General features: G+C 67.6%; 3 protein-coding genes across 4 annotated transcripts; 1 reads left to right on the plus strand and 2 right to left on the minus strand.

Moving 5' to 3' along the window:
• Nucleotides 1-836: 836 nt before the first annotated feature.
• Nucleotides 837-2,898, plus strand: IL23A (interleukin 23 subunit alpha). Its single transcript, XM_088180848.1, has 3 exons — nt 837-1,867; nt 2,519-2,644; nt 2,728-2,898. The coding sequence occupies exons 1-3, from the start codon at nt 1,382-1,384 to the stop codon at nt 2,866-2,868; spliced, it is 753 nt and encodes a 250-aa protein (XP_088036974.1). The 5' UTR covers nt 837-1,381; the 3' UTR covers nt 2,869-2,898.
• A 133-nt stretch (nt 2,899-3,031) lies between these two features.
• Nucleotides 3,032-10,978, minus strand: STAT2 (signal transducer and activator of transcription 2). Of its 2 annotated transcripts, XM_088180766.1 has the most exons (24): nt 10,855-10,978; nt 10,359-10,506; nt 10,120-10,251; nt 9,883-10,036; nt 9,705-9,803; nt 9,537-9,629; nt 9,379-9,457; nt 9,203-9,288; nt 8,968-9,116; nt 8,738-8,896; nt 7,491-7,643; nt 7,393-7,413; nt 7,035-7,128; nt 6,889-6,945; nt 6,731-6,814; nt 6,552-6,650; nt 5,594-5,729; nt 5,450-5,499; nt 4,826-4,914; nt 4,619-4,755; nt 4,354-4,542; nt 4,212-4,269; nt 3,320-4,125; nt 3,032-3,236 (listed from the first exon to the last, which is right to left on the minus strand). In XM_088180766.1, exons 3-24 carry the CDS (start codon nt 10,248-10,250, stop codon nt 3,109-3,111), a joined length of 3,051 nt encoding a protein of 1,016 aa, XP_088036892.1. In that variant the 5' UTR covers nt 10,251; nt 10,359-10,506; nt 10,855-10,978; the 3' UTR covers nt 3,032-3,108. The 2 variants fall into 2 exon arrangements, with proteins under 2 accessions (XP_088036892.1, XP_088036893.1); XM_088180767.1 differs by lacking the exon at nt 10,855-10,978 and having other exon boundaries at nt 10,363-10,816.
• Nucleotides 10,979-11,918: 940 nt separating this feature from the next.
• On the minus strand, nt 11,919-13,016 carry APOF (apolipoprotein F). Its single transcript, XM_014892525.2, has 2 exons — nt 12,943-13,016; nt 11,919-12,861 (listed from the first exon to the last, which is right to left on the minus strand). The coding sequence occupies exon 2, from the start codon at nt 12,839-12,841 to the stop codon at nt 11,942-11,944; it is 900 nt and encodes a 299-aa protein (XP_014748011.2). The 5' UTR covers nt 12,842-12,861; nt 12,943-13,016; the 3' UTR covers nt 11,919-11,941.
• Nucleotides 13,017-13,124: the final 108 nt, after the last annotated feature.

Below are 13,124 nucleotides of genomic sequence, written 5' to 3' on the forward strand. Positions count from 1 at the left end.
TGAAATCGGATCGTTCGCGGCGGGGGAGCCCCTGGGGCGGTCCCGGGACCCCCGAGCACCTCTCGGATCCCCGGGTGCTGCCGAACCGTGCGACCTGTGGCGTCCCACGGGTGTCGCGCAGCGTCCCCAGACACCCTAGGAGAGCCTACGGTGTCTGACGGATGTCACAGAGCAGCCCGTGGCACCCACGGTGCCCGCAGGAGTCGCGCAGTGTCCCCTGGCACCCCTCGGGATCCCCAAGTGTCCCCAAGTGTCCCTCGGTGTCCTGCGAAGTCCCTTGCCATTCCATAGGGTGCACTGGGGTCCCACAATGTCCCATGGGGTCCCCTGGCACCCCACGCCGTCCCACCGTGTCCCCTGGCATCCCATGGGGTCCCAAAGTGTCCCCAGATGACCTTCAATGTCCCTTTCTCTCCTCCGGCATCCCACACTGTCCCACGGTGTCCCATGGGGTATCTCAATGTCCCACGGGGTCCCACAATGTCCCCATATGGCTTCACCGTGTCCCCTGGCACCTCATTGGGTCCCACTGTGTCCCAAATGTCCCTCAGTGTCCCTTGTACTCCCCTGGCATCCTACAATGTCCATGAGTGTCCCATGGGGTCCCACGGTGTCTCTCAGTGTCCCACAGTGCCTCTCAATCTCCTGCAGGGTCCCACAGTGTCCCACGGGGACCCACACTGTCCCTCAGTGTCCCATGGGGACCCACATTGTCCCTCAGTGTCCCTCAGTGTCCCACACTGGGACACGGGGACCCACAGAGTCCCACAGTGTCCCTCAATGTCCCCCGTTGTCCCTCAGTGCCCCGCGAGGTCCCCAAGTGTCCCAAACGCCCGGCAGTGTCCCCGCCCTGGTCCGTCCCCCGCCAAGCCCCGGTGTCCGCGGCGCGCCCGGTGCCCGGGAAAGGCCGGGGGCAGCCCCGGCGGGCGGAGCCCCGGGAAGCGCCGGAGCCGCCGAGATTGCGGCGCCGCGGGCAGCACAGCCCGGTGACACCGCGGGGACACCGAGGGGACACTGAGGCACACGGGAGGGGACACGCCGGGGATCCACCGAGCTGACACCGCCGCGGGCTCCCCGCTGCGCTCACCGGGGCAGCCCAGGTGGACCGAGGGGGCGTCCTGGTGCCGGCGTCGGTGCCGGTGCCTCCCATCCCGCCAGGAACTGCCCCGGGTTTTCCTGCCTGTCCCGTCTCATCCATCCCGTCCCGTCCCGGTGCGGCGGGGCGCAGCCCGGGGACCCCGGCCCGGTATCGGTTCTGCTTTCGAGGGGAGGTGGCGATGATTTAGCAGGGGGAGGGAGCCACCTGCCCCGGGATTCCCCACCTGCCGCCGCCCCATAAGAGCCCGGTGGCGGCGCCGGTGGCGGCACAGACCGACCTTCGATGGCTCCGCTCCGCCGCCTCTGCCTCTGCCTCCTCCTGGCTCTGCTGCTGCCGCTTCCCGCGGCACCGGCCCCGGCACCGGCCCCGGTCCCGGTCCCGCTTCGCCACCCGGACTGGACCGCCTGTAGGATCCTGTCCCGGGAACTGTCGCGGCTGCTGGCGACCGTCAAGGAGCCCCACTCGGCGCTGGTGAGCGCGGGGGGCTCGGCCGGGGGCACCGGGGGCACCAGGGGGCTGGGAGCACCGGGGACACCAGGGAGTTCGGCCGGGGGCACCGGGAAGAACCGGGGGATGCGGGGCCATCGCAGCGCGGGTGGGACCGGGGGTTCAGGGTCCCCCCCCCCGGGGTTCCGGGGCATGTGGGGACCCCACGGATCCCTGCTCCAGGAGGGGATGCAGCTGCTGGAGGAGGACCCCCAGAATTGGCCCCCTCGGATCCGCTGCAGCGACGCCTGTGACCCCCAGACGCTGGAGACCAACCACACGGTACCGGGGGGCTACGGGGGTCCCGGGGGCAGCCGGGATGGCCAAGGGGGCTGCGGGGGTCGGGGCGTGGCCGGGGGTTCGCCCAGGTGTGCTCGGGGATCGCAGAGATGTTGAGGGTGCCTGGGGGTCCCGGGGTGTTCAGGGGATGCTGAGGGTTCCCAAGGATGTCTGGGGGTCCCAGGGATGTACCTGGGGGATGCACCTGAAGTGCTATGGGATGTGCTTGGGGTTCCCAGATGTGTCTAGGGGGAGTCCAAGGGATGCTCTGGGGTTCCAGGGGTGCCCAGGGATCCCAGGGATGTTGTGGAATGTGCCTGGAGTTCCCAGGGATGCTGGGGGATACACCTCGGGGTCCCGGGGATGCAGAGGATGTGTCTGGGGGTCCCAGGGATGCTGAGGATACGTTTGGAGGTCCCAGAAGGGTCCCAGGGAGGCTGGGAGTTACCCTTGGGGGTCTCGGGGGTGCCTGGGGGTCCCAGGATTGCTGAGGATGAACCTGGGGATCCCAGAGGGGTCCCAGGGATGCTGAGGATGAACCTGGGGGTCCCAGAGGGGTCCTAGCGATGCCGAGGGTTCCCACGAGTGCCCGAGGGTCCCGGTGGGGGTGTGGGAAGGGTCCCGGACCCCCATCTCACCCCCCACTCCCCGCAGCGCTGCCTGCACCGGATCCGCCAGGCGCTCCAGCACTACCGGGACCTGCTGGGCTCCGACATCTTCCGGGACCAGCCCCAGCCCCAGCTGGAGACCACGATGGAGCAGCTGCTGCGCCACGTCCAGGTGAGGAACCGGGGGCTCGCAGGGAGCCCGGGGGAGCCCAGGCACCCCTCGGACCCCCCGCTCTGACCGCGCTGTCCCCACAGGAAGGGCACGGCCGCCCCCCCCGGCACCCCCTGGTCTCCACCGACGTCTGGGCTCAGCCGTACCAGCGGCACCTGGCGCTAAAGCGGCTCCGCTCCTTCGCTGCCGTCATGGGCAGGGTCTTCAACCACAGCGCCCGCTGAGCCCCTCGGACAGCGCCCCCTCCCCTATTTATTGTCCCTCCGTGATGGGTTATTTATGATGTGCGACATTCCCCTATTTATCTCGGGTATTTATGAGTTTCTAATAAAGGTCCGATGGAGACGAGCGAGCGGCTCCGGCGTGCGGCGCAAGGGACAGCGCGGGCACGGGGGTGGGAAGGGGTTTATTTACAAGGAGGGCGGCGGAGAGGGGTGATTGGAAGGGAAGGAGCCGGGGAGGGATCACTGGAAGTCGCTGGCGTCGATTTGGAGCGGGGGGAAGTCGGTGAAGAGCGAGGGGATGGCGGGCAGGGCCGAGTCCTCGGGCTGCGGCAGGAACGGGTCGTGGTGGTCCAGGAGTGCAGAGCTGCCTGGAATGGGGACAGGGCAGTGCCCAGGGGACAGCTCGGTGCCCAGGGGACAGCTCGGTGCCCACCCCAGCCCCGCCACTCACCAGGGCTCAGCTGGAAATTCTCCTCCAAGGTTTCGACCATGTTCGGCATCAACTCCGCCACCTCCAGCGTCTCCAGGGTCCCCGAGCCCGGCTCCAGCCCCTCCAGCGACTGCAGCAGCTCCTGCATGTCCCGGCTCCCCGGCAGCAGCTCCAGGTCCCTCAGCTCTGGTGGCAGTGTCCCCTGCTCCTCGGGGACCTGCGGTGTCCCCACAGCCCCCGGCACCGGCTGCAGTGTCCCCGTGTCCACAGCCACTGTCCCCTGCTCCCCCGGAAGCACCTGCAGTGTCCCCACGTCCCCTGATCCCACCTGCAGCATCCCCAGCCCGCCAGGCAGCACCTGCACAGTCCCCACAGCCCCTGGTGCCACGTGCAGTGTCCCCTGGATGTTGGGGACACCTGACGCCACCTGTGCTGGCTCCAGGCTTTGGGACTGTGGCTGCAGGATCCCCAAGCCCATGGGCTGCAGGGTCCCTGGGCTTGTGGCTGTCACCTGTGGTGTCTCCAGGCTCCTAGGGGTGACCTGCAGTGTCACTGGGCTCGTGGCTACCACCTGTGCTATCCCCAGCGTACTGGCCACCCCCTGAGGGGTCCCCAGGCTCCCAGGAGTGACCTCTGGGCTTGTGGCCATCACCTGAGGCATCCCCACGTTGCCAGGGGTGCCCTGTGGTGTCCCCGAGCTCTGGGGCTGTGACGATGCCGGGCCACCAGCCTGCTGTGTCTCCTGCCCTCCGGGCTGCAGCTGCAGCGTCTCCAGGTTCTCGGTGGCAACCACCAGCTCCTCTTCTGTTTGCCACTTGCTGGGCTGCCTGGAGGGAGAGACAGCGGGGCTGGGGTCAGGGGTTGGGCTCAGGGGATCCCACAGGGTCACACAGGTGTCCCCACAGCCCCTCACCTGGAGGACACGCGGATGAGGCGCCGGTTCAGGTATTTCTGGGACTCACTCAGGGTCCCTGGGGACAAAGAGAGGGGTCAGGAGGGTGCCAGGTGCTGCCCTGGCTCAGTCCCAGGCCGTGCCAGGCTGTGCCAGGCCGTACCCTCCTGCCTCTGGCTGTAGTAGGGCCCGAAAGCCTCGTCACGGGCGGTGCTGGGGTACAGGTACTTGAGGGGGTTTTCCGGAATGTTCTCCTCCATCATCATCTGGTAGTCACGGATGATGTCGGGCAGCGCCAGCGACACCAGCTCCGAGGCTGTGTAGGGATCCACGGCGTGGAAAGTGGGGGATCCTGCAGCGAGGGGACAGCAGGAGGGGTGAGGGGCTGCACCCCAGGCTTGTAGGGGGGTTTTGGGGGGGTCACTCACCTCTCTCGTGGTGCTCCACCCACGTGAAGGTGACCCCGCCGAGGACGCTCTCGCTGAAGCGGAGCAGGAACGTCCCCGTCCGCTTGGACTTGAGCAGTTTCTTCTCCTGCTTGCGGCTCACGAAGCCCAGGATGAGTCTGGGGGAGGCACTGTCAGCCCCTGTGGCACCCCCAGACCCCTCCCCAGCCCCCCCAGCCCCGCTCCTACTCGTTCTTCCAGAGCTGCTTGAGATGCTCCTGGAGCAGCCCCAGGATCCCGTCCAGCCACGCCCAGAAGGAGAAACCGGCAGGACCATCCTGTGGGAGAGGGGATGGGGACATGGGGGGACAGCAGGGACATGGGGGGACAGCGGGGACATGGGGGGACAGCGGGGACACGGGGACATATGGGGGGACAGCGGGGACATGGGGAGACAGCGGGGACACGGGGACATGGGGGGACATGGGGGGGCATGGGGAGACAGCACGGACATGGGGGGACAACAGGGACACGGGGACATGGAGGGACATGGGGGGACAACAGGGACATGGGGACATGGGAGGACATAGGGGAACAGCAGGGACATGGGGGGACTGGAGGGATATGGGGGGACATGGGGACATGGTACAGGACCACAGTGGGGTGGGGCCACAGGAAGACAAGTGGGACAGGACCGTGACAGGAGAGGGCCATGGAGGGACAAAGGGGGACAGGTCACAGAGGGACAGGGATGTGGAGGGACAAGAACATGAGGGGACAGGATCATAGGGGAATGACAGGACAAGGCCACAGGGGGGACAGGGCCATAGGGCCATGGGGACAGAGGGGACAGAGGGGACAGGCCCTACTCACCTTTGAGAATTTGGGCCAGGCCACGGTGCTGTCCAGGGATGGCTTCGAGCCTTGAGGTGAGAGCAGGGTGAGGGAGGGCAGTGCAGCCTTGTCCCCCTGTGTCCCCCCCGTGTCCCCTGTGTCCCCAGGAGGTCCTGGCCTTACCCAAGAGTTTCTCAGCCAGCATGAGGAGATTGTCCCGGCTGAGCCCTCGCTCGGCCACGCTCTGGAACTGCCAGCTCAGCACCTCGGCCAGCCGGGGCCACGGGGCCACAGGAGGTGACGAGAAGAACTGCTGGGCCTGGGGACACGGGGGGACACGGGGGGACATGGGTGAGCAGGGACGGGGACAGGGCAAGGGGACGAGGACAGGGGAGGGATGGGGACAGAGTGAGGGGATGGGGACATGGGGTGAGCAGGGACGGGGACAGGGCAAGGGAACAAGGACAGGGGAGGGGATAGGGACATGGGGAAGGGGACATGGGAAAGGGAGGGGGCCAGGGCAAGGAGATGGGGACATCGGGAGGGGACGGGGACATGCACTGGAGCACGGGAGGAGGACATGGAGGGGACGGGGACATGAGGAGAGGACAGGAAGGGGACATGGGGAGAGGATGGGGACAGGGGGAGGGGGTAACATGCACTGGAGCCGGGGACAGGGATCAGACAGGGAGCAGGGGGTGGGGACACGTGGCAGGGGTGGTGTCCATGGGATGGGGACAAGAGAGGGACCACAGACACATGGCAGGGGACAGGGACAAGGGCAGGGGATGGGGACATGCACCAGGGCAGGGGACAGGGGTGGGACAGGGACCAAGGGACAGGGAAATGCAGCAGGGGACAGGGGCGAAGGACATGCATCAGTGCAGGGGATGGGACAAGGAGCAAGGACAAGGACAAGAAGCAGGGCAGGGGACTGGCACCAGGGGACAGAGATGTGAACCTGGGATGGGGCAGGGACTGGGCCCAGAATCAGGGACAGGGCACAGGGGATAACCAGGAACAGGGACATGGGACAGGACACCGGGACAGAGACTGGGCAAGGGGAGGGGATCGGGATGGGACAGGGAGCAGCACAAGGGGACACGAGGGATGGCAGGGCTGGGGGTGGCACAGGGCTCGCCTTGGGGTCAGAGCTGAGCATGTTGAACCAGAGGATGGAGGCCCAGGCGCTGGAGAACTGGCTGTTGTTGGAGATGATGACGAAGGGCAGCGTGGTGGTCTGGGGAGGTGACAAGGGTCAGGCTGGCTGTCCCCAGTCCCCCTGACCTCCCCAAGCCCCCCAGCACCCCCAGCCCTCACCTCCAGCTCCAGCTCCAGCCCGCAGTAGGCGTAGGCCAGCGTGAAGGTGATGAGGTGCAGCTCCTCTGTCACGACCAGGGGACCCTGCAGGAGGTGGCACCGCTGTCACCACCTGGCCTCACCCCCCTGCAGCCCCCCAGCCCCCACCCCGCACCCACCTCGCCGCCGGTGCCTTTGCCCTTGCCAGCCCTGCTCTCCTTCTGCTCCTTCAGCGTCTGTGGGGACGGCAGAGTCAGCCCAGGGCAGGGTCCACACCCTGCTGCCCGCCCCGGGGAGGGGTCTGGGGGTCTGGGGGGGTCCCTACAAGGTACTGGAAGTCGCAGACGAGCCCCTCCTGGGGACTGTCCCCGGCCAGGAGCGTTTTGCTGCTCGATGTGAGGATGTTGAACCTGCGAAACCTGGGGGCAGAGACAGGAGGTGGGAGGGGGTCGGGACCCCCGGGAGGGCACATGGGGGGCCAGGACCCCTGAGGGGGGTGTGCATGGGGGCCAGAATCCCCCTCCCAAGAGGGGGCATGGCCCAGTTGTGGGTGGGGGCTCAGGATCCCTGGATGAGCTGTGGGGGGGGATCGAGACCCCCCTGGGGATGCAGGGGGGGTCAGGACGACCCCCAGGGTGAGGTCCCAGCCCCGCTGCCACCTCCAGCGCTCTCCCAGCTCTCACCCTTTGATGTTGGGAGGGTCCCTGCAAAAGACAAGGCGGGGTCAGGGGGCAGTGGGACCCCCGCGGGTGGTCGGGGGGGGTCTCGGGGGGGGTCCCACCTGTCGATGTGGATCCTGGCCTCCATGTGGTGGTTGCGGTCGTGCAGCCTCACCAGGAGCCGGGCACGGGCCGAGAATTTGCTGGCGGTGCGGAGCACGAGCGGGCGCTTCATGGCGTTGGGGGTGCTGGGCTGCTGCTCCACCACGAAGGCACTGCGGAAAATGGGGGGGTCAGGGCTGCCCCGAGACCCCCCCTGTCCTCCCCGTGCTGCCCCCACTTCTTAAAATCATGGAATGTCCGAGGCTGGAGGGAACTCAGCAGGATTATCCAAGTTTAACTCGTGGCTTGGCACAGGACAACCCCAAAACCTGCCCAGTCCCAAATCCCAAGGTTTGTTGTCCAAACATTCCCTGAGCTACAGAACTATGGAATATCCAGAATTGGAAGGGACCCATCAGGATCATCGAGTCCAACTCCTGGCCAAAACAACCCCAAAAGTCCCCCCAGTCCCCAAATCCCAACACTTGAGAGCACTGAGGACCTGACAGTGATGTCCAGACACTCCCTGACCCCGGGAATTATGGAATATCCTCAGCTGGAAGGGAGCCACGAGGATCAAGTACAACTCCCGGCCCTGCATGGACACCCCAAAAGTCCCTCCAGTCTCCCAAAACCTGAAAGTGTTGTTCAAATACTCCCTGACCCCTGGAATTATGGAATATCCTGAGTTGGAAGGGACCTACAGGGATCAAAGCCCAGTTCCACAGGACACCCCAAAATCCCACCCTGTCCCTGAGGGCGTTCTCCAAATGCTCCTTGAGGTGGGAAGGGGCCCAGAACAAATTCCGAGTCCCAGAACACTCCCAAAAATCCTAAATCCCTGAGAGTGTAGTCCAAACACTCCCTGACCTCTTGAATTCTGGAACATCCAGGGCTGGAAGGGACCCATCAGGATCAAAGTCCAGCTCCTGGCCCGGCACAGGACACCACGAAAGTTTTCCCCAAATCTGAGCGCTGAGAGCATTACCCAAACCCTCCCTGAATTACAGAATACCCAGAGCTGCAAGGGACACATGAGGATCATTGATCCCAGCTCCAAGCCCTGCACAGACTCCCCAAAACCCCACCCTGTGCCTGGGGGCGTTGTCCAAACATTCCCAAGGCATTCCAAGGGTAGCTGTGGCAATGCCACCATTCCCTGGAGAGCTGCTCCAGTGCTCAACCACCCCCGGGGGAAGAACCTTTTCCAAATCTCCACCTCAAACCCTCCTGGCACAGCTCCAGCCGTTCAGATCCCGCCCCACACCTCCTGAGCAGGTGAGTGAGCTGCTCCTGCAGCCGCTGCTCCAGCAGGGGCGTCTCTGCCGCCAGCGGGTCCCTCTCGTAGGTCACTTTTTCTCGCAGGCCGCTCAGCGCCCGCAGCAGCTGCCGCAGCTGGAACAGCCCCTGGCCCAGCTCCGTGAACCTGCGGGCTCAGGCAGCTCAGAGGGGCCTGGCTGCAGCCCCCCCCGAGCCCCCCAAGCACCCCAGCCCTACCAGGTCTCCAGCGGGCGCAGGCTGGTGTCACCAGGGGCCCCCAGGCACAGGCGCTGCTGCCGCAGCCTCCAGCCCCCCAGCTCCTCCTGCAGCAGCTCCTGCAGGGTCTCGCTGCGCCCCAAGAGCTGCTGCATCTGAGCCAGCACCTCCTGGGGGGAGATGTGGCTCTGAAGGGGGTGCTCAAGGTGGTCACACCCCCCCCCAAACCCAGCCTGGCCACCCCGACCCCCCTCACCCGCCGCTGCCGGTCCAGGTGCTGCAGTTTGGCCTGGAGGGTTTGGAGCTCCTGGACGTACCCGGGGTCGTTGTTCCTTCTCTCAGCTGCGGGCAGCGGAGAGGAGTCAGGGTTTTGGGGGGGCTCACCAGGGTTTTGGGGTGCCACCCCCCCCACCTCCCCCGCTTGGGGCTCACCTGGCCGGTAGTGCACCTTGTAGCAGAAGTCAAAGGCATCCTGCAAATCCTCCAGGTGCCTGAAGGCTCGCTCGGCTTCCTGCGGGCTCAGGGTGGGTCAGGAGGGGCCGGGCAGCCCCCGGGGGGCTCGGCGGGGGTCGCGGGGGTGGCGTTATTACCTGCAGGGCCGTGTGGAACTCGGCCAAACGCCGCTGGATCTGCTGCTCCCGGCCGCTCTCCAGGGCTGGGCTGGGCGCGGGGGCCGAACCCCCCTAAGGGAGACACGGGGTGTGGGGCAGCGGCCGCAGGACCCCGCGGGGTGCGGGGGGGACACAGCCCTGCCCTACCTGGCCCCCCGCCTGCCCCAGGCGCAGGATCTGCCGCTCCTCCTGCAGCAGGTTGGCCACCAGGTTGGCGAATCCCTCCGGCTTCTTCTCGAACTCAGCCTGCGGAGGGGTTGGGGAGGTCAGCGGGGCGTGGAGACCCCTCCCCTCCTCACTGCACTCCCCCAGCCCTGAAGCGCACCTGGAGGTCGCGCTGAGCCTTGCGCAGGTTGTGCTTCAGCATGAATTCCTCGTGGCCCGAGCCCAGGCTGCCCAGGCAGTCTCCCAGTAGCATCAGTAAGGAATGGAAGAGCATCCGGGCGTGCCCAGAGGAGAGGGGCTCCGCCGCTTGGCGCCTACGGCAGCGGGGGCTCAGCACCGGCACGGCCCTGCCCGTACCCCCCGGTGCCACCCCCGGCCCCGGATCCCACCCCGTTACCAGTTCTGGTCCTCGATCCAGGCGGCCAAGCACTGCCGTACGGCCATGGGCAGCGCCGAGCCCGCGTACAGCTGGTGCACCTGCTCCAGGTAAGTGTTGGCCAAGTTCTGCACCTCCTGCCACTGCGCCATGCTGGGGGAGAGAGGGTCAGGGGCGTCCCGAGGACCCCCCGGCCACGGCAGGACCAGAGGACGAGAAACACCCGCGTGTTCAGGTGGGCACCTCTGCACCCCGCGTACCTGCCTGCAGCACGGGCGGCCCGGGGGTCCCTCTGCTCCTACTCGGTCCTGGGTGGTCCCGGAGGTTCCTCTGCTCTACCTCAGCCCCGGGCAGCTCCTGGGGGTTCCCTCCCTCCCGCTGGAGTGGCCGCGGGCCAGCAGCCGCGTCCTGCGGTGGGGGCAGGGGTGAGCCGAGGGGGGGCCCCCACCCGGGGCGGGGCCACACACACACACACACACACACACAGACACAACGCCCACCACGAGGGCCCGCAGCACCCCTTATGGAGCACCCAGGTCCCCCGAGACCGGGCCCCCATTGAACCCCTCGGGCGGCCCCGGGCACCCCCAGTACCCCTAAACACCCCCCGCCCAGCGGGACAGCCTCCAAGGGACCCCCTGTGTGCCCCAGCCGGGAGCTCCTGCCTGTGTCCCCCTCCCCCGGGGCCGCTCGTGCTCCAGAACCGCCCACGTCCCTCCCAGGACCCCCGGTGTCCCCCAGGGAGCCCGGACCCACCGCCGCCGCTACCGGAGCAGGAAGGCGGGCTGGCCGCGTCCCCGCCCCCTTTCTGCGCGGTGATTGGCGGAGCTCCGGGCCTGTGCCACGCCCCCTCCCCGCTCTGCGCGGTGATTGGTGGATCTCAGGGCCGGGGCCACGCCCCCGCGGGTGGCGGTGTTCGGCAGGGTGGTCCATTTCCCCAAGTTGACGTCACACGGGGCGGGGCAGTGTGGGCGCGGTTTTTGCTGGGGCGTGGCCAAGGGGGCGGGGTCAGCGGGGACAGGGGGAGGGAACGGCGGCGGCGGCGGCGGCGGCCCGGGATGGGCGGGGGGACGGGGACAGAGACGAAGGGGATAGCGACAGGCCGTGGGGACAAGGGCAAGCTGTAACAGGGATGGAGCCATCGGGACGGGGGGACAGATCCAGGGAGACAGCGACAGGTCGTGGGGACAGAGCCGGGGGATGGGGACAGCCATGGGGACAGGGACAGAGCCGTGGGGACAGGGACAGGCTGCAGGGACGAGGACAGAGCTATAGGGACAGGTTATAAGAGCAGGGATAGAGCCCTGGGAACAGAGCCGCGGGGACAGGGACAGGCCATGAGGACACGGATAGAACCATGGGGACAGCCAGGATGAGCTATGGGGACAGGCCATGGGGATGGGAACAAGCCATGGGGATAGGGACAACAGAGCTATGGGGACAGGGGCAGAGCTGTGGGGACAGGGGCAGAGCTGTGGGGACAGTGACAAGCCATGGGCACAGGGGTACAGAGTCAGGGAGAAACTGCAGGGATGGGGACAGGATCAGGGCCTTGGGGAGAGGGACACAGAGCCCTGGGGACAGGGACAGGCTGGAGAGAGAGAGGGAAAGAGCTTGGGGACAGGGGCTGGGATGGACTGCCTGTGGGGACAGGGCTCGGGCTATAGGGACAGGAACAGACCATGGGAACAACACAGAGCCACAGTGGGACAGGGACAGGCCCAGCCCAGCTGCCACCACGTGGCTCAGGCCACCACGTGGCCAAGGTCCCGGTGCCCAGGGCAGGGTGACCCCGCATCAATCCAAACAGGGACCCGGTGCCCGCTGCCACACTGGCCTTTATTCAGACGATGACCACGGGGCCGCTGTGGGCAGTGGGTACCGGCGAGGGCTCCCCGGCCGAGGTGAAGTACCCGATGAGCGCCCGCACGCCGGCCTTGATCCCCGGCTGCAGCCCCATCTGCACCCCCATGGCCACGGGGCCCCCCAGGCCCCCGGTGAGCGCGGCCAGCCCGGCGTAGCCCAAATCCTCGGCGGCCTCCAGCGCCCGCGTGGACGCCGTGGCCTTGCAGCCCTGGAAGGCGAAGTAGACGCTGGTGCCCAGGTTGTAGAAGATGCTGACTCCTGGCACCCACTCGATCACCTGGTGGGCTTTCTGCTCCCCCGCCGGGTTGCAGGCGTCCGTGTCCTCGTCCTCCCGGCGGCGCCGGACGGCACCGTGGCACAGCCGCACCCCCGGCGATCTCCGGATGCTCCGACCCAAGGGTGGCGTGGGCTCCGTGCCGGGCACGGGGGTCTGGAGCTGGGTGGGATCCACACAGGCAGAGCCCCCCGGGCGTGCCAGGCCCAGGAGCAGCAGCGCCAGTGGCCGGGGGGCCGGAGTGCCCGGTAGCCGCGCCAGCCCCCGCAGCAGCGCCGTGGCCGTGGGGGTCCCCAGCTCCCGCACCAGCTCCTGCGCCTCGGCTTCAGCCTGGGGGGCACAGCCAGCCCCACGCAGTGCCAGGGCCAGGGCGGCACGGGCCAGGCCACGGGGCAGTGGTGGCAGCCGGGAGAAGCCGGGCAGGGTGTCGGGACCAAGGGTCTGGCACGGGACCCCCAGTGCCCGCGGCGGGATGGGCTCTAGCAGCCCCAGCAGCTCGGTCAGCAGCCCCTGGTCACCGGCAGCCAGCCCTGGAGTGACCACAGACACAGCGATGGCACGGCCGAGGATGAGGAGCGGGAGGAAGAGCAGAACCCGGAGCATGGTGGCGGCTCTGCGAGGGTCTGTGGAGGTGGGAGAAGGGCAGAGCCCCATGAGACCCCCGTGGCTGCAGCCCCCCGTGACCCCCCTGTGCCCCGGCTCACCCGCTCGCCGCTGTCCCCTGCCCTGTCCGGCCGCTGCGGCCGCAGCCGCCCCGTGACCCCTTTATAGCCGTTGTTATCAGGGAATTGCGACATGTCCGGCGCAGGGACAGGCACCGGGCACTCCCCGAGGCCAGGGCAGCTCGAGCCCCCAGCCCTGCTGCAGACCCACACACACCCAAAAA

Source organism: Sturnus vulgaris, chromosome 30 (genome assembly GCF_052056855.1).
Source record: "Sturnus vulgaris isolate bStuVul1 chromosome 30, bStuVul1.hap1, whole genome shotgun sequence".
Lineage (NCBI taxonomy): Eukaryota > Metazoa > Chordata > Aves > Passeriformes > Sturnidae > Sturnus > Sturnus vulgaris.

Bases quoted from the DNA above. Each gene is read 5' to 3' on its own strand.
- IL23A (XM_088180848.1), top strand. From the start codon at position 1,382: ATGGCTCCGCTCCGCCGCCTCTGCCTCTGCCTCCTCCTGGCTCTGCTG. The intron at 1,868-2,518 runs GTACCGGGGGGC...CACTCCCCGCAG, and splicing joins CGCTGGAGACCAACCACACG to CGCTGCCTGCACCGGATCCG. The intron at 2,645-2,727 runs GTGAGGAACCGG...CTGTCCCCACAG, and splicing joins AGCTGCTGCGCCACGTCCAG to GAAGGGCACGGCCGCCCCCC.
- STAT2 (XM_088180766.1), bottom strand. From the start codon at position 10,250: ATGGCGCAGTGGCAGGAGGTGCAGAACTTGGCCAACACTTACCTGGAG. The intron at 4,915-5,449 runs GTGAGTAGGGCC...CCTCTCCCACAG, and splicing joins CCTGGCCCAAATTCTCAAAG to GATGGTCCTGCCGGTTTCTC. The intron at 4,270-4,353 runs GTACGGCCTGGC...CTTTGTCCCCAG, and splicing joins CTACAGCCAGAGGCAGGAGG to GGACCCTGAGTGAGTCCCAG.
- APOF (XM_014892525.2), bottom strand. From the start codon at position 12,841: ATGCTCCGGGTTCTGCTCTTCCTCCCGCTCCTCATCCTCGGCCGTGCC.